Here is a 19,326-nt window from a genome sequence, read left to right as displayed (position 1 = left end):
ACCTGTCAAGCTTTCTGTTCTCGTACAGCACACGTGCAGTGGACGGTGATGTCGGTGTCACATTTACCTCTTGAAGTGATGTGAGTTTTGCTATTGCTACGTAGCCAGCATTAGCATTAACAGCCGTTTACTCACCGGGCTAGAAGAGATGTTGTGAGTTCGGCATCAAACTTCTTTCCTTTCACTCGCCAAGAGCTGTCTCCAGTAGTCAAGAAGCAACGACAGTGTGAACGCTTGTCTTTTCTTCTACTGAGGTTAGCAAAAATCAGCTTTAAGTTGTGAAGCAGTTTGGCCTTGGTTTGAAAATACATGACGTTGTGCTCAATGATTGAGGCTAAAGCAGACAGATCCCAGGCAAAAGGTCAACGTACTAGCTTGTAAATAAAGAAACAGCACTCTTGTATTGCAGCGTAGTCCAAGTATTATCAGTAAGATAAGGAAAAATGTAATAGTGGCCTTTTATTTAGCTCCCACAGAACTGCTGAGCTGCCAGGATGAGGACTAACCAGTGCGTTTGGCTGACATAAAGCTATGTTGCTAAATCGACTGGGGTTCTCAGAGGGAAATCCAACAGGACAGAGCTGCTAACGTTAGCCCTGCATCCGGACTGGCTTCCACTCCGGTGGGGAAATAGCTGCATAGATTTTATGCAACCACCGTCAGCCATCTGATTTAGCAGTTAACTTATTTTGGCAATTCTATCCAGTGTCTGCTGTAACTTCCTCAAAATACGAGGTCACTACATTGGTAGTGATGTGACAGCAAATTCCGTGAAACTACTCGGCGTCATATGAAATTTAATTTGGTTTCTTTTTTCCCTAAGAGGCTGAATTGATTTTCCCCATGAGGCTACATTTTACTTGGCTATTATGAAATCCAAATAGACCTGAGGCTCTTGTTTAAAAACATGTGAAGACCGTGGGGAATGTAAATAGTCCATACATGGCTGGGATGGATATGGTTATGCTTTTATTAGTCAGGTAATCTTATCAAATTAACCCTGGAAGGTCCCGTGCAAAAATCCCTGACACTGGGATCCTCCCTAAGGTAACTTGCAGGGTTGAGTCATCCCCAGCTCCAAACTCATATCTAGGCCGCCACTGGTAGGAGTCATATCTGCTACTGACACACTCTTGTTTCTGAACAACAAACAATGCCAAACAGAGTCCCGTTGCCATGGGGATGGGTCACGGTGTTTTTGTGGCAACATTGTTGGTGTCGCCTCTTTATCAGGAAGACATTCTGTCTGGGCAAGACCGATCTAGTCATGATACTTGCCGTTATCCTTTTGAAGGAGAGGTGGATTTCCTGCGCCGTTTGCCACTTTTTGTAAACACACCTCCTCAAAATGTGGCACCAGGTGGGAGATAAAGGAGGATGTAGATAAGAAATAGCTCATGTATCCTTCATGTATGAGCCCAGTACAGTTTACCTGATCCCAACCTTAACCTTAACATTTTGCATCCATTCTCTAAATCCTGGTGTCCTGCATGCACTGATCGTGCTCCAGCTGTTTGTATTAGTGCTGTTTCTACTGCACTGCACACAGCATGGAGGTCGTTCATGGTATGTGTTTTTTTTTTTTTTTTTTATATCCACGGTGTCATCCCGTCCAGACTTAAGCGCGCTACTTTAAGCTCAGAAACTTTTCAGTGCAGTTTTAAAGATGTCAGCGGGCGGCTTGATGTTATGTGTGTCAGCGGCTGATTTGGACACAGTGTGTTGCCACACGCTGTCCAGTAAGCAGCTGACTAACGCAGCAGTCGTCGGCAGTGTAATGGTGGTGGTGAGAGGAGGGAAGGCTGAACAGGGCTGAACTGTGGATGCACTCTGCTTCAACTCAGGAAGTCGGAGAAGAATGTGGTGCGTATGTGTGCTGAGACTGCTGAAAATGCTTTTATTACTCGTGTCAATGCGCATGTTTGTTTCTGTGCTTGGTTACATGGGTTTGTGTGTGTATGTGTATGTGTGTGTGTGTGTGTGTGTGTGTGTGTGTGTGTGTACGTACGTGTGTGTGTGTGTGTGTGTGTGTGTTGTGGACCGATGTGTTGATACATCAGTGAGTGTACAGGTTGGGTATATCTGTCCCATAAGTGCAGAGATATTTATATGCATGTGTTATCTATGTTTTATTATATATGTGTGGGTTATGAAACAGAACGTCTGTTGGCCTTCACAATAAATCTGTTTCTAGGCCAATAACTTTTTTTATTGGATGATATATTGTCCCAAAAATAATTGCAATAAACAATATTATTTATTTTTTATGCCACTGGTATAATGATGATGATATATTAAGGCAAGTAAACACTTTCAAAGAACAATGAACTTTTAATTCTTAAGAATATGCAGATGTTGGAGTCGAAATGTAAAAACAATATTCAAATAACCTACATAAATAAACTATAATAATGATAATCAGAATGAAACAAAGTTGACATACCAGCTTGTTTGCATTAATGGGCTGTCAGTGTTTCCAGAAGGCTGAGACTTTACTTGATGTAGTGTTTGGTGCAGCATGATGCCCATGTTCATGCAGTTAAGACCCAGCTTATTTTCTGTAGCTACAATTTACAGATCTCCCCTAAATGCCTCACATGCAGACTATTGGTAGATGCTGCAATTTACCGGCGTTCCCCAAATGTCTCATCCAGACTATTTGTGGAAGCTTAGCAAGGCAGTTGTGCATAGAGAAGCCTTGGGTCCCCATTTAGTTACTGGAGCGCACGCGGCTCACAGAAGTGTGTGGCCAAAAATGACTTTGAAAAAGAGTGAAATAAGGTGTTAGGTTGAACCTGAGGGACTTTTATCTGCCTGGGTGGGCTGCTCAAGTAGAGCCTATGTATGGGAAACACCGGCTCTCCTCACTCATTCAGCTTAAACCCAAAATGTTCCCACTCCGGAGCTGTGGAGCACAGCTTTGAAACGTCCAAACTTTCTGCCTGGAATTATGCAGTGCTCAGGAAAAACACCCAGCTAGCACGTTATCCTCCTTCACATGGTTCACTGCGGCTGTCACTGTCTGTGTCTCTAAGTGTGTGGGTTTATATGTGTAGGAGCTGCTGGAGCCTTAGGCCGACATCATAGTTGCATCATGCAACTACAAGTCGTCAGTTTTACATTTCCGTTTGGGTGCAGTTGAGTGAGATACGTGTTAATTAGTGAGTTCTCCAGGTGTTGGTAGGTGGTTTTTTAGTTTACAGAACAAAAAACAAACACTGGCAGTGTGTAATATGGTTGTAGCTCATTCCTAACATGTACATTATTTAGTAGTGCTTGAAATAAGGACATTTTATTACATTATGCATCATTGAGTTCAACTGGCAATATACAGTAGATCATTTGTTTGTAAGTGTGAAAGAGAAAATGATATCAAGTGCAGGGCACGCTTCCAATGAAGTCTATTAAAGGGCCCCAGATTTGAATAGTTTTGATTTTATTTTTATCTTAGAAGTTATTCTGATTATATCTCAACTTTTCTAATGGAATCATAGGGAGTACGTCTTGACCCAGAGTTTAAACAGAGGTTTCACTTCCAGTGCAGGAGAACGAGTCTCTGGGCCAACAGAGTTACAGATGCTGTAGCATTTTCCTGGACAGCAGTTCAATTTCTTTTCTTCTGACGGAAACACTCCAAAGACAGAAATGATGGGGCTAGGATGTACTGTCCCACCACACATGTAGGCGTAATTTTCAGCTTTGGACAAATCCAGGCTAGCTGTTTCCCTCTGCTTGCAGTCTTTATGCTAAGCTAGGCTAACCATGTACCTCTGTATTAAATGCACAGATATGAAATTGATATTGATATTCTCCACGCACTCTCAAAAAGAAACCTGTTCCTTATAATGCATTACAGCAAATGTCTATCAACTCTGCACTGACAGCAGCGTTTCAAGTCTTTTAAATAAGACTTTGCTTTTGTCAGAGTTGAATTTAAGCTAAACAAGAGACACACAGGTTTTATAAATGTTTGTCCAGGAATCAGGGCTGTTTGCTCACTAGTTTTCAGTGTGAGCCTAGTGACTGATGGGGCTTGCAGTAGGTCAGACTGCAGCATCCCCTACAAGGCGTTTGGTACTCACACGCTGTGGATTTTGAATTATCATGACAGATTGAAGAAATCACTTTGACCCACGTCAAAACCGTTATTCAAATTTTAAATCTCGTGGGTTTTTGTTTTTTTTCTCTGATAAATGACCAGTGGCATCACACACACATTTCCCCCTTGATTTGTCTGTGACACAAACATGACCACCGATGCAAAATCAGTGACTACTTGAGAAGCACAAACAAAGAATATGCCTGTGACATGTATGAATTAAACTGGCACATACAGAGCGACAGAGCATGGCTGTGCAGACACACACCGAGCACATGTAGTAATCTGGTGTCAGGTGGCTGATTGGGGTTTAGATGGTCCAGCAGCCATAGCACACCCACTGCACTCCTGGGACTTAGTCGACACCGCTGTTGTGTGTGTCGAGTGGTGTGTGTTCATGTGTGCAGGCATGTGTGTCCTTCAGCTGTATGCCCGTCTGTGTGTGTTAATGTGTTTATGTGCAGAGATTTCTCTCACTTTGCTACTTGTGTGCAGCTGGGTGTGTTGCTAAACGATGGACACAGAATGTCAGTGTGTCCTGAGTGTGTGTGTGTGTGTGTATCTGTTTGCCCATGTAGAATGAGTGTTTTGTGTGTGTGTGTGTGTGTGTGTGTGTGTGTGTGTGTGTGTGTGTGTGTGTGTGTGTGCGTGGTGCACCATCATCTATAATTCTGCTTTCTAAGCCCAAGCAGCCACTTTTAGCTGTGGCCTGTCTCACTCAATCATATGATAACGATCCACACACAGCACCTCTCTCTCTCTCTCTCTCTCTCTCTCTCTCTCTCTCTCTCTCTCTCTCTCTCTCTCTCTCTCTCTCTCTCTCTCTCTCTCTCTCTCTCACACCTCTGCTCGCTTCACCACTGTATCTACACTTCCCTCCTGTCTGTCTCTGTCAGCGTCGGAAGCCATGTGACCCCTCTTAACCTCCGTTTCCTAAAATAGTGCTGTGCTTATTGTTCACAATGAACGGCGAGCAGGAACGACAAAATCGGCTCCTGTTTGTGTTTTTTTTTTTTTTGTTTTGTTTTTTTTTCTTCTTTAAGGAAGGGCCAACACTGGCGGCTAATTGGCTGATACCAGCGTCACTTCCTGGAAGTGGGGTCACAACGAGTAAGCACCTGGGTGGAAATAAGGCGTGATTGAGCAGGGCTTGTTTTTCTTACCAGCTGCTGGCCGGTAGGCAGACAAAAAAGGCGGAGTGAAGGATCTGGGCATGTGGCAGTAAATACTCCCCACACCCTCCCCACCCCCCCCTCCTCCTCTTAACCCCCCCCTCTGCCCTGAGGGCCTGTGGCATTGACAGAAACAATGACTCAGCTGTAGAATGGACACAAATTGATTTTCTGCAGAAAGGTTAAATGAGCAGGCACTTTTTTTTTCTGTAAAGCTTGTTTTTGTTTTGGCTGTCGGCTACTTTCACAATTTTATTGTTTGTGCCTTCTTCTCGAGGCAGAAGTCGATCTGCAGGTTTGTGATGGACATGCCTGAATGCAGTTTTTCTCAATTTACTATAGTGTCTGGCTGTTACAATAAAGGGAGAGTGAAGTAAAAACCTCCATTAATTGTCCGTCTTTGCACCTGTCGTTGTCTTAGAGACAGAACAGACAAAATGCGTCGCTGTGGAAGTCGTCTGTGTGTCTAGTTTCAGAAGGACTGTGTGCAGAAATGGTCATGCAAGTCCATTATGAAAGGACCAAGTCTCCCCTCCCATTAACGTATACACACACACACACACTCACACACACTCACACAAGCACGCACACACTCACGCACAGAGCAGACAACACAACCACTTGTGATGCATTCCTTTGTGACGTAAAACTTGCTGCCTCTGGGCTATAGGCGAAGCACAGGATGTCTGAGAGAGAGAGAGAGAGAGAGAGAGAGAGAGAGAGACAAAGACAGACACAACAAAGAGAGAAAGAGAGAATCTTTCATATGTGTAGAACAATGTCATATTCGTGTAGTGAAAGAAAAGAGAGGCTGGAGAAAATAGATTTTTCAGTGAAAGACTCAGTCAGAGAAAACAAAAAAAAAAAAAAAAGGAAAAGAGTGGCAAGCCCAGAAAGTCGGAAAGTGACTGTAAATAGCAGGAGTCTTACTTCCCTATAATAAGTCAAATTCTTTGCTGCTTCTCCTCCCTGTGTTTGACGGCCAGCCTTGCCCTGAGCGGTGCCCAGCCTGCCAGCAAAGGGGAAGAGAGGCACGGCTGCCGATCATACTGAGACATGTGATACATAGTCACACCACAGCAACCGACATCCTCAGCCTTATATTCTATTTTCATAGAAACTCGCCTGGAGAACCTTCCAACGTTGTGTGGTTGCATAGCACTGGCTGGTTACCAGGCTGTGTGCACTTATAGGTTATTACATTTTACAGTGTGCACTTTTCTCATTCTCCATTTTTCTATTCACGTCCATGTTTACGGACCGACTGCATGTAGACCAGAAATTAAAAAAAATCACCAGTCATCCATATCTGATTGATCTGCTGTCAAGAAACAATCCTCAGAAAATCCAATTACTGATCCTGCTTTTTACTGAATCCTGGTGCCCATCATCATCATCATCATAGTGTTTGATATGTTGAAAGCAAAAACCACCATTTTCAGTAGTTGTAGGGTTTCATACTGTCCCAGTGAGTATGGTTTTGGTGAATTATAGGTCAAAAAGTGACTAGATATCTGAATGCAGGTCACATACTATAATGGGCGGCTGTGGCTCAGGAGGTCGAGCCAGTCATCCACTTACCAGAAGGTCAATGGTTCGATCCCCGGCTCCTCCAGTCCGCATGTGGAAGTGTCCTTGGGCAAGGCACTGAACCCCAAATTACTTATTTTTATTTTATACAGTAATGCCAACAGCATTTCAATCAGAATTGCAATTTGTGCTTTATGCAAATATAATATATGTACATATATTGAATTTCCATATGTGACATATACATATATGTATATAAAATAAAAACATTATTTAAAAATTAGATATAAAACCTATTAGAAATTGGAACAATTTCATATATGTATGTTTATGTATGTATATATGTTAACATATGTTGGTATTATATACAGTAGGTTCCAAAAGTCTGGGACCACTTTCCTAGAAGACAGACATGTATAAAATTAATCAGAAGTTAATAAGAAAAAAAAAGCCTCAAGTGGCCATTTGAAGAACTGCAGTTGCCACTTGGTTCTGATTTGATCTTCATAAGTTAACACTACACACACACACACACACACGTGTTCATAAATGTGTGCAGTGACGTACCGTCGGTTGAGCCGTGACAGGTCACAAGTTCATGGTCAGGAATCCATAAGTGGAACTGAAAAACATGTCTTGTGAAGAATCCTCATTTCTTTTAGAAGTGGCTCCGGTTCAGAGCCAGCTGTGCACATGCGCAAGACATACAAAACTTCTGAGGGAAAACTGGATCATAGTTTTACCAGAGGTCAAAAACTCCCCAGGGTACCTATAAAACAGCAGTTGCTCTTTCTGATGTTATGACATAGCCAGTGTGATTTTACTGTAACCAGCATTTTCCGAGTTATACTAAAGTTAAAAAAAAAAAAAGTTTCAGCCTATAAAGCCTCTAGTTTCTCAGGCACTTCAAAACCTAAAGCAAATCAAGAAGTGACTACATCGAGCCCCACAGTATCCTCCAACATAAATAACAACCTGCCTATCACCAAAATAGGAATTGAAAGATTGTCGTGCAAAAGCGGCGCACGTCTGATTCAGACTGTTAACCAACAGTGCATCAGTTTTGAAATTTCAAGAAAGAAGAAAATCCTTTACTCTCCAAGTACGTTACAGGAAATTCGACTTCTGCATTTAATCCATCTGTAAGGAGTGAACACTTACAAGGCCATGAAGTTGTAGTGACCTGTTGATATTCACTGGACAAATCCCACAGGTGGACCATCAAATAATATCCACAACATTTTTACTGACCAACCCCTCTCTGTGTGCCCGTCACTCGGGGTGTGCGTGACATTGATATTGATACACTGATACACCGGAGCTACTGAACTGAAGTTTTGAAAACAGGGCTTCCCCTCTATTCGCCCATGTGACTAACATGTTGAGCCGGTTCACTGACGACACAGGTCAGTTGAGGTTAGATGCATCGGTTTGGCCCCGCTCCCAGTCATGCATATGATCACGGCTCAGCATGCCAGATAAAGCATGTTGTTTTTATGCAATCTAGCCACCAACCAATCACCAACCACTGATAATTTCACCTGTTTAAAGGGGTGGAGGTGTGTGTATTCATGTTGATAAATCGAATGCAAAGGACCATCATACGATGCGTGGAAATGTGTTTGTCACTGTCATTTTGGATTGGAGTGGCCTAAAAACAAGAGGAAGAGGAAGTGAGAAAGAAAAGGGGAATGTGTGTGTGTTGAATACTAAGCTCAGTCTAGTATGGCTTTTTTCCTCAGTCACAGGCAACTAATGTGCACAGTTAGTCACAGTGATGCATTTCATTGAATTTCAAACCCTCATAATATTGAACAGTTCAAAACCTTGTCTTACCCGTTTGTCTTTCTTCCTGCCTGCGTTTCCTTCCTCCCTCTAGTCCTCCTGGCTCAGCCCATAGAGAATGAATGTATGGAGGGTTTGACATTGAAGATCACCGACTTTGGCCTGGCCAGAGAGTGGCACAAGACCACCAAGATGAGCACTGCCGGCACCTACGCCTGGATGGCCCCCGAGGTCATCAAGTCCTCCACCTTCTCCAAGGGCAGCGATGTCTGGAGGTGAGTGCTTTCCTGTGTTTCTGTGTGGGCATTGGAAGTTTCTGAGGCTCGGTGATATTTAGCTGCTGTGTAATTTACAATGGAATTCAGCTGAACCAAATCCAGGGTTTTTATTATGTGTGCAGGTGTGCTTCCAAGGTATTTAGGTTATCAAAAGCCTGTTGTGTCCTTCATTACTTCTAAGAAACATTTTGGGAAATACCCTGATTCGCTTTCTTGCTAGAAGTTAGTCAAGCTGTTAATAGCACCCTCACATCTGTACCCAAAATATGAAGCTAGGGTAATTACCTTAGCTTAGCATAGGGACTGAGGGGGAATCAGCTAGCATGGCTCTGTCCAAAGTAAAAAAAAATGTACCTACCACCACCATATACTGTATATACAGTACATTTATATAAATACATGTGTATACTATATATTAAACTACGATACAGTTTGAGAAAACTAATACTCTAAAGTGGATTTGTCATCTACAGACAAATTCTGACTTTTAATGAAAATAATAGTATAGTAATAAGTTGTCTCCGTAAGAGCCAGTATTACTGTTATTGTGTTATTATTGTGTTGTGTTGATTTGGACTCCTGACATTTGAAATGATCTTGAGCCATGAAATAAAGCTCCAAGTCTGACAATCCCCACTTTAATAACAGTCTCTGCTAAAAGTTGCTAGCTGACAGATATTAGTGTTTCTATGGTGACAAGAGACATCACTGATTGAGAGGGATTTACAAAGCCTGTAGGCAGTGGAGGATTTCACAAGGACGTCTGCCATAAAGCGCTCAGTAATGAAGCTGAAACGATACTGAGCGGTGGTCTTTATTGACACACGTTTTGGAGTCGCTCCAGAAACTGGCAGCTAATAGCTAGTGCACCTTAAAAATGTATCATTTCAGCTGCTTCTTACTGTTCCAGTCCTTGAGCCACACCAATGGAGCCACTCTAGAAGGGATGATTTAAAGGGATTTCATGTGTGGAGTTTGAAAGATGTGGGCAGCCTCCCAACTGCAATATTAAACCTTGGACATTCAGTATTGTGTAACTAATTATCTGCTGTTCTTCAGCAGGACAGCTGACCCACTGCAGAGGTCTGTGGACAGAAAACATGATAGAACTAGAGGGGAAAGGGTGAAAGTGCATAGAAGTGAGGGGTGGGGGGGGGGGGTGATGAAGAGATGGAGGGACAGAGTGATTGATTGCAGCAAGGCCGCTGCAGCCATGTGATGGCGTCTCTTCAAAGAGCTGCTCTGTGCTTTGTTGTGGGACATGTGTGCTGCACACTGTCCCATTGTCTCCAGTATAGACAGAGAAGGAGGCCACACACCAGACCTAACCACAACCTTTTATCTGGGAATAGTTCTGTGTGTGTGTGTGTGTGTGCCCACGTATACACAAAAAGAGAAAATCCCTTAATTATGGTTAGTGGTTTTATAATAATAACTTAAACAACTGTGTGATTTGTTGAGAGGGGATTCGTGATGGCTTTTTATGTGCCGAATATGAATTTGCATTTGGAATGAAGCAAGCGTTTCCCTCCGCAGCAGGGAAATATATATACATTTGTTATTAAAGCTATGGCACACAACACTGTGCTGCATTGTGGTTATAGCAGGGACTCTCATATGCTATAATTTAATTTTAATCCTGTGGATTTGGACCGTTTCATCCATTCTTAAAGGGTTCTTTGCATACCCATACAGAGCCTATGTGAAACTAATTGAGCATGCTGCTACAGAGAACCTTTTTGAAAATGTCCTTGAGAACATCAAAAAGGATTCTGCTATGGTGCAAGCTACTTAAGGAATTTTCTGGTACTTTAGGTCTTTTTTTAAAACTATTCTTAACAGGCTAAGTGTCTTCTCACTATCTCAGTTTCCATCTCCCTCATCTATTGACAACAAACCCGCACAACCTCATTTTCAGAGCAATCACTGCACAATCTGGAAAGCAGAAAAACGTGGGAGTAGCAGGCGGGCGGGCGGGAAGCCCTGCTCTGAAAATGAACAGTAATCTTTGTTCTACGATTCTTTCTCATTTGTCCACTGGCCGCTTGTCTCCAAAGCTGCCACACGGAGACGACGACTGCCTTGGGGTGAGCCGAGGAGCAGCGTTTCTGCACAGTCACAGTGTGTGGAAGTTGTAATTAAAGAACTAAATAAAAAAGGGCTGCGGCCTGCGCTCTCCACTTAGCGAGCCTCCACAGTGCGTTCAGTCAGGTCCGGGCGAGGGCTAATTGACAGTGTGGAAGATCCAAGTCCTACACCATTCTTCATCTTCTTAGGACACAGGGCTGCTCCCATTGTGTGGGCTCAAAAGTCCTGTTTGTGTCTGTCTGTGTGTGTGTGTGTGTTTGTGAACATTCTGCGTGCATGAGTTCAAACAGTTTTGAAAGCATGTGTTTCATCGAGCAAAAATATTCCACTGTACAAATACATCTCGGTTCTGTAGTGTCAATGAATGCGAAAGTGATAATGTGTTATGCAAAGCAAGATGTGGGATTAAAGTTAGCCTTCCTTCATCATGGAATATCTCAACACCATGGATGATCAAGTGTGTCTCTTGTATGTCAGGTCAGAGGTAAACACTTTTAAGAAAGCATCATATATATTATGTAAATAGTCTGTTGCCATAGGAGTAACCCATGCTAGAAAGAATGCTTGATGTATCTGGGGGCTTAGAAGTGGCCTGTTTTGATTAGTTTTGATTTACTCTGTAGAAAAAAGTCAATTTATATTCAAACCATTCATAATCTCAGTCAAATCTAGCTCAAATATACTTGAGGTTACATTAAACACTATGTTTTATATTAGCAAAGGATCAAATGACTATGTGTAATGTGAAAGGGGTCATAGCTCATATGACCCAATCTCTGCACTTCATAGCTTTATGGAGCGTCTTTCGGCTTATTGTTTTGGCTCTCCGACGTGCAGCTTTGGTTCGGTCTAACTGCCCTCATCAACCTATTTTCCTGCCACTGCAGACAGCTGTTTTTCAGTCAGAAAGCTCTCGTAAACCCACTGTCCACTGCCCTCCCAGAGCCAAATATTAGATGGATGTTGTTAGCGACTAGTTGGTGAGCATAGCGGAGCATTTAGCCCCTAATGAGACAGATATTTCCCTCAGGGGTTTGTGGAGCTAGAAGTAGAGTAAATATTGGACTTAACATTCATACATCATTATAATATGCCAGTGTTGGGGTTTCAGCTTGTTCCACTTCCCTGAAGTGGCCAAAAGAAAAGAAATTGATTAACAGAGCTTTAAATTCACTATGAAAAACTTCCCACCTTTGCACCCCCTAGTGGTTGTATCAAAAAAGCAACTGCGGCAGCCCATAGATGTGAGCTGTGAACATTGAGTTGAGTGGTCTGCAAGCAACACACGGGAGTGCACGACTTGTCAGTGGGATTTAAGATAATCCTGGTGCTGGTAATTTAAAACTTATTGAGCTGCTTTTACGGTAAAATCCACGATTAACTATAATGCCATTTACTGGAAGGCTTTTACTGTGAAGCAGCTGCAGGAAGCATTTCGTTTGAACAGCTCGTGTCTATGAAAACATTCTCACATGGCAGTGGTCTAGAAAGTAAAGCACTGTAAACATAGATGGTCATTGTGTCGGTCAGTGTTTTGAATATTGATACTGCAGCAGCTTAATTTAAATGATCTTTTAATATATTTAAATCGATCTAAAATGCCAAGATATGTGTCTTAAAATCCTGTAAAACAGAGTTTGTTTCAGGATATATACTGTGTCTAATTTAATGTGAGCGTGCTGTCTCATACCTCGTTGTGTGTGTTCTTCCAGCTATGGAGTGCTGCTGTGGGAGCTGCTAACAGGAGAGGCACCCTACAAAGGGATTGATGGACTTGCTGTCGCCTATGGAGTCGCTGTCAACAAGCTCACTCTGCCCATCCCTTCCACGTGCCCCGAACCCTTCGCTCTGCTCATGTCAGGTAGGACACGTCGTTTGCACATGTAGAAATGTAATTGAGTGCTCTCATAGCACTGTTCAGGCTGCAACTTTCAGTTCAGTGGTGTGAGAGTACTCTTGCGTGAGATCATTGGTGTCCCCAGCACGCTCTCTCTCCATTTCCTCAAAGCTGGGTTGAAATTGAAATAAACAAATTCTTGTATGCTAATAACCGGGCTGTGGAGAGGAAGTGTTTTGTGCTGGAGCTATCAATATGTTTGTGCCTATTTATGCCCTTGCTCTTTTAAGCTTCAAATTTAAGGTATTTCATTTGAAGTGTTGATCTCCATCAGAAGATATATTTGAGGTTTTAAGAGCTAAAAACCATCTCAGTGTAGTTTTACATCTCCTCTCTCAGGCTTCTCTCTGGAGTCGGTTCAACTCCTGATTCTTTCCTGCATGTCGTTGCCCCTCTCTCTGCCCCTGTCCTGTCACTCTCTGATATCCTATTGAATAAAGGCAATAAATACAGCAGATTTCAGGTAAACACTCAGAGAAACCAAATCCTGCAACGTTGGATGGTGGGTCCAGGTGGGCGGGGCTTCGGGCGTGGCCGAGGACATTGACTGCTTTGCTGTGACATCACAAAGTTGCAGAAGTCCTGACTGCTGGTTTTAAGGCTCAGTTTCTGAATACAGGCTGTGTGCATTTCTCTGTGGACTGAGGCTTTGATACTTTCACAGTATTAATATAGAACCTAGACCTGCTTTATAATTAAAAAAGACATGGAAATCTCACTTTATACAATATGGGACCTTTAAAGAAAAATACTTAAAGGTATTTGAAGGTATATAACTCTAACATGTTCCCAGTCTGTTATCTGCTTTGTTCCTGACATACATTTGCCAAAAATCAGAGTTCATTTTCTTCCTGCTTACCCCCTCTCTTGATTTGTTGTCTTTTACGGTTGTCTTAAGAAAAAAAAAAAAGACAGATCAGAGCACAAAACCACCCGTAGCCACCACCGAGGATTAATTAATTATAGGATTGGTTTTTGATCTGCTTGTAATGCCCAAAGTGTTGCAGCAAATTATGCGAACCCCCCACAGCAGGTTAATTAAGCAGAACACTTTGAATAAGCAATCGACTTGACTCTAGATTATGTTCACACAAGCTCACACAAGGGCCTAGAATATGTGTAAATAAAAGTTAGAGGCATTTGCAGGATACTCATTCAATATGAAGGGTAATAAGTGCAGAAACCTCCAACTCAGGAAATCATCTGGCCTGATTTGAAGTCTTAAAATCCTTTCAATAGGGTGTTACAATTGGACTTTTTTTTTTGTAGTGCAGATCACTGTGTCTGAGGACTACGGTGAATCAGTGAGTGACTTCCTTCTTTGAGGTCCCTCAAATCAGGAAAACTGTTGGGAGAAGTGAAACTGTGCTGGAAACAAGTGAATTTGGCTGATTTGTCCTGTTTGGTGTCAAATTCTTGCAATTGTATAAAGAAAACAAGATTTTATGACTCATATCTAACCAAGGCACACAGCTAGAGTAGAGTTTTTCCAACACAAAACTCCTTAATTCCTATTTTGCTCTGCTTTGGCTGCCTGCTTACTTCTATTATTTTGTGCCACTGTGTGGTCACTGATGCATTCACACCTAATAGATTGCAGCTGAACAAGTAATAACCCCAGGAGTGTAAGTCTTTAGCTGAAATGCTGTAGTGTGGAACCTGGTGTCTGACTGTGTCTGCTGTATGTGTGACAGAGTGCTGGGACCAGGACCCCCACCACAGACCCAATTTTAGCTCCATCCTGGCCCAGCTGACAGCCCTGGAGCAGCAGGTGAAGGAGGAGATGCCACAGGACTCCTTCCACTCCCTGCAGGAAGACTGGAAACTGGAGATCCAGGACATGTTTGATGAACTCAGGGCTAAAGAGAAGGTAATAGGCACAGCTGGTGCACGGCTGAGTCGCCATTTGCGGACCTCTTTTTACTTGTGTATGTCCAGGGTTCTAATTGGTTGTTGAATTTAGAGACTGTTTAGCTATGCCACTTAATGCAAATGAAAACATGACTTTTGACGCTGAGGCTACATCCACACTACTGTGTTTCCAGACGAGCCTTTTTGCTCCATATCAGAGGTAATCCCCGTCCATACTAACAAACCTGAAAATGACTGTCTCAAAACCATTCAAGCACACTGGGCAGGTGTAAACAGGAAGTAGATTGTCCGCTCAAGCAGTTGTTGCAGAAAGTACTGCATACAAGGAACAACAAAGACAGTTGTAGCATTAAAACATAGTAGTACTAAATGTAATCTTTTGAACAGACACTTGTGAGCTGTTGAGCTAACTGAGAGCCAAGGTTTATCATATACTTTATCTAAGCATAAAGATGACCAAGGTTGTCCAAAGCTGTCAGACTTGCTGTGATTGGAGCATTGAAATCAAGGGGCAACGCCTTGGATCAGCCAAATGGAAAAATCTCTGGAATTGCTCACTTCATTACCAAATGTGAAACAAAAACTTTTCTTCGACATCACAATTATACTGATCTCAGCAAACCATTTGTTAGTTGAGTGATGTATTTATTCAGCAAAAGCAAAACAACTCATTATGTTCATCAAAGACCATTTAATTAAAAGATAAATCTTTGCAAAACTGACTGATGGGTTTATATTCCTGCAATTTTGGCCCAAAGAAAAGGCTTAAAGTTACTAATATCAAACATGAAATACATACATATACATACATATGAATAGCAGCTATTTTTGTCACCATTACACTTTTATATTATTGAATCACACCTGAAAGAGAAATAATTTATCTCCAAAAACAGCAGATCACAGAAACAGTCATTTTAGGTTTGGATGTTCGTATTACTTTGAACTTTGTTTTCATTTTCCTCAGTGTTTAATGTAAGATTCGCTGGAGGATAAGCCCATATTCGGAAAACTTGCACAGTTGTGCTAACAACGTGAGATCAAACACTGATCCGTGGGACATCAAATAAAAATGTCAAGCGGCAGTCGTGAGCTGTCTTGCCATTAATACTGAAGAAAGATTTCATTGCAACCAGCCTCTTCAGCATCTCATTTCACTGTCACCCTGGAGGAGTAAGGCCGTGGAGGAGGTGGAGCAAGTCGTCCAGTAACAGGAAGGTCGGTGGTTTGATCCCTGCCGCCTCCGGTCCGCGTGTCCCTGGGTGTTTGCTTAGGATGCTGAACCCCAAACTGCCCCTGATGGCTGTGTGATGTCTGACTGCGTGTGTGTGAATGGGTGAATGTGGCATGTGTATTGTAAAGTGTCTCTGAAGACTAAGTCGTGCTGATATGAAACATCTCCTCACCTCTTTCGTCCGCCTGCCTCTTCCCCCCTCCATCAGGAGCTGCGATGCCGTGAGGAGGAGCTGAAGCGAGCCGCTCTGGAGCAGAAGTCCCATGAAGAGTTCCTGCGGCAACGCGAGCAGCAGCTGGCCCAGTGGGAGCAGGACGTGTTCGAGCGCGAGCTCAGCCTCCTCATCCTCCACCTGAACCAGAACCAGAACCAGGAGAAACCCAACGTCAAGAAGAGGAAGGGCACCTTCAAGAAGCACAAGCTCAAGTGCAAGAACGGCGAGAAGATCAGCATGCCCCAAGGTTTGTGTGCTTGAAGTGTCTTTGAGTTGTTCTGTCACAAATCAGCTATTAACACCAACAACAACAAAAGTGAAAAAAAAATACAAGAGAGCAGAGAAGAGGAAGTGAGGGAGGGAGTATTGTGGTGCAACTGTTGTAATTTTGTAGCTGGGTTTTGCTTAAGGTTTGTATCAGGGCTGGACTCATGTAGCTTCACAGGCTGATGTTTGTTTACTCATATTTTCATCTCAAAAAGTGTCAAAAGTGACAGCTCTTCAAAATGGTCTCTCACAATTTATTCTGAAAAGCCCCTGAAACAACATTCAGACCAAGGCCAGACGCTGATCCTGTGAAAGGCGGATCTGACTTGTTGACATCTGCACTGGCCAACACACTTAATTTTGAGCTCCTGTTTTCCTTCTCATACTCAGCTGGCTGCTGTTCCTTACATATCCTCTGCTATCACAGAGTCCCACAGCCTGCTGCAGTTCTCATCCAGTGTGTTTCAGTGTGTGCGAGTGTGTTATGGGTTGAGCAAGCATGCATAAATACATTGTGTGTGTGTGTGTGCGTGTGTGTGTGTGTTTTTGTGTGTGTGTGTGTGTGTGTTGTGGTTAGGCCTTTCCCAGCAGCGACAGGGCAGTGATGTGGTGGTGGGGGTTTGATGAGAGGGGAGAGTGAGCCAACCACGCCTCAACACTTCCTGTGCATGGAGACACTGTTGACTGGGTTCTTGCTCTCGTTCTATGCCTCTCTCTCCCTCTCTCTCTCTCTCTCTCTCTCCTTCTTTCTTTTTAGGTGTCCCTCCCTCACTCACCTTTTTTCTCCTGCTCTTCTTCCCTCTGTCTCTCTGGTCTGTGTTTTTATTCTCCTTTTGACCAAATCTGACACACTCCCTTTTCTTTTTTCCCCTCCTCTTTCCACCAGTAATATCCTTATATTTTCCTTCATCCTGTGTTGGTCTTGCACTCTGTAGCCTGTGGAGTAACTTATATTTGATGCTTTATCCCATATTCTCTAAAACGTACGTATAAATTAGAACATGCCTAGGATGTTGTTAACTAAGAATTATTATTAGGATTAAAGGTTTTATTCGTCACAAACAATAATTGTAGGGGAATGCACTGTGGCATACTCTTGAGGCTGTGCTAAAAGGCCAGAGTGAAAAATACAAAAATTACAAGGAGAAATATATGGGATAACTTTCTGTTGCATTTTAAATTTGGCTGTCAGAGGTAGGTAGGTTACTTAATTTGTACAGGTAGATAAACAGCACTGACAAAACAAATCACAGTGTTAGTACAACTTATTCATATGAGTGATGGCTGCTGGAACAAAGCTCTGGTCATGGTTGTGTAGTGGCTAAATATCCAGCAACAATCATAAATGACAAACAACAAATTATTTAGGAGGTCGCTCAGCTACATGTGTCGCTGTCATTCCAGTCAAATCATCCCATATTGTATGAAGTGAGATTATTTCTTTTAGATTACTTTTTTGATTATATTAGGTCTAGGTTCTATATCAATACTGTGAAAGTCAAATCAAAGCACTCAGCCCAGTATTTGATCGCTCAGGAAATAGTCAGCTCAGAGGCAGGCTCAGAGCCTCTCTTCTGATTGGCTCACCTCAGGAGATGTACAACTACATCGAGATGATTTTTTCATACTCAAACCGCAAATATATCTTCTCATGAATATCAAAACTTCAAATAAAAACGGTGGAAACCTTTACCTTTGAGTAAAAGTCGATATGATAAATGTAAGAAGTCAAAATGTACTTCTTTTGATCTTTAGCACAGGTCTCTGCTTTAAAACACTATGTGTCTTGAATCAGTTCAGTGAATGTCAACAAAATATTAGTTTAGTTTGCAAGCTAGGTAGTTTAGCAAAACAGTATTAATGTCAACAAGCAAATAGCATGTTAGTAGCTGCTTAATATGGAGCCTGATGTGCATCTTTCCTTCAGTTTGAAACGTGCAGTTGAATAATGAAGTCTAGATATCAAACACAATTAATTCATTACCTCAGATTAATAGCAATATCTCCTTCCTTCCTTTTGTCAGCACTCACCTGATACTGCAGGTAATAATGTCAGTAAATACGTAATTTAAGAACATGATTTGATCATTTTAAGGCAAGCCATTAATGAAAGGGAAGGAAATGAGCCAAGGGTACAAGTGACAGACAGAGGGAAGGAAATTAATATATTATATAAGTGCATGTTAATTTGAGGTAACGGTTTATAATACGAGGAGTGAATAACTCATTAGAGGGAATAATTAAATTTTTTGTGATCAATTCTTTATTGCTGTTTAAAGTTTATGAATATAATTATGAATGTCTATGCACTAATCAGCACAAAACTGACAAGCAAACCCCCCCTTCCCATTTGGCTCCCACCCACCCTGGACCTTATGGTCACAGAGAACAGTTTTATCATAGTAATCACTTGTTTCCAATGTGAAATGTCCTGTTTTTTTCCCAGGGCATGTTGGCAGCCCAGCGTTCCATGCTTGCAATGTTTACGAAGGCAAGAGGCCATCTTTGTATATTGACAGAATGAGGAGCTTTCCATTGGCAGCTGTAAGGCCAGGTAGCCAGAGACATCTCTGCTCAACACAGAGCTCCAAGTTGGAGCTATCACTAGGTAATAAGTCCTCTGGCAAGTAAGGAATTGTTTTAGACAATATGCACGACAGCTTCTCTGAAACCCCTCTCCCACACCATATGAAACAGTGTGCCCAATGCATTTTAAGTGCATAATGGTCTGGTGATGGTAAAGCTTTCAATTTATGCAATGTGCAGGGAGCATGTTCTTTTAGGTGAAATTAAAATGAATTGTTTGACGGCTGGGGTTCCTGAAAGGTAGTTGCGTGTACTACCAGATTAGTTTCCAATTTTGATTGGAACGATTTTGGGAGAGGTCCAT

General features: G+C 42.3%; 1 protein-coding gene across 1 annotated transcript in view; it reads left to right on the top strand.

The window, feature by feature from the left end:
- Nucleotides 1-19,326, top strand: part of LOC139621502 (mitogen-activated protein kinase kinase kinase 11) — a 57,347-nt gene that overhangs the window by 15,585 nt on the left and 22,436 nt on the right. The window contains exons 2-5 of the mRNA XM_071478067.1: nt 8,681-8,861; nt 12,665-12,813; nt 14,544-14,719; nt 16,164-16,416. Coding sequence (XP_071334168.1) covers nt 8,681-8,861; nt 12,665-12,813; nt 14,544-14,719; nt 16,164-16,416 — 759 coding nt within the window. The remainder of the gene's footprint in view (nt 1-8,680; nt 8,862-12,664; nt 12,814-14,543; nt 14,720-16,163; nt 16,417-19,326) is intronic.

The sequence above is a fragment of the Trachinotus anak genome, unplaced genomic scaffold, assembly GCF_046630095.1.
Source record: "Trachinotus anak isolate AG129_WGS33_773 ecotype Australia unplaced genomic scaffold, CSIRO_AGI_Tana_v1 ptg000005l, whole genome shotgun sequence".
Lineage (NCBI taxonomy): Eukaryota > Metazoa > Chordata > Actinopteri > Carangiformes > Carangidae > Trachinotus > Trachinotus anak.
Note: the sequence above shows the minus strand (reverse complement) of the source record. Positions and strands in the feature narration are given on the sequence as shown.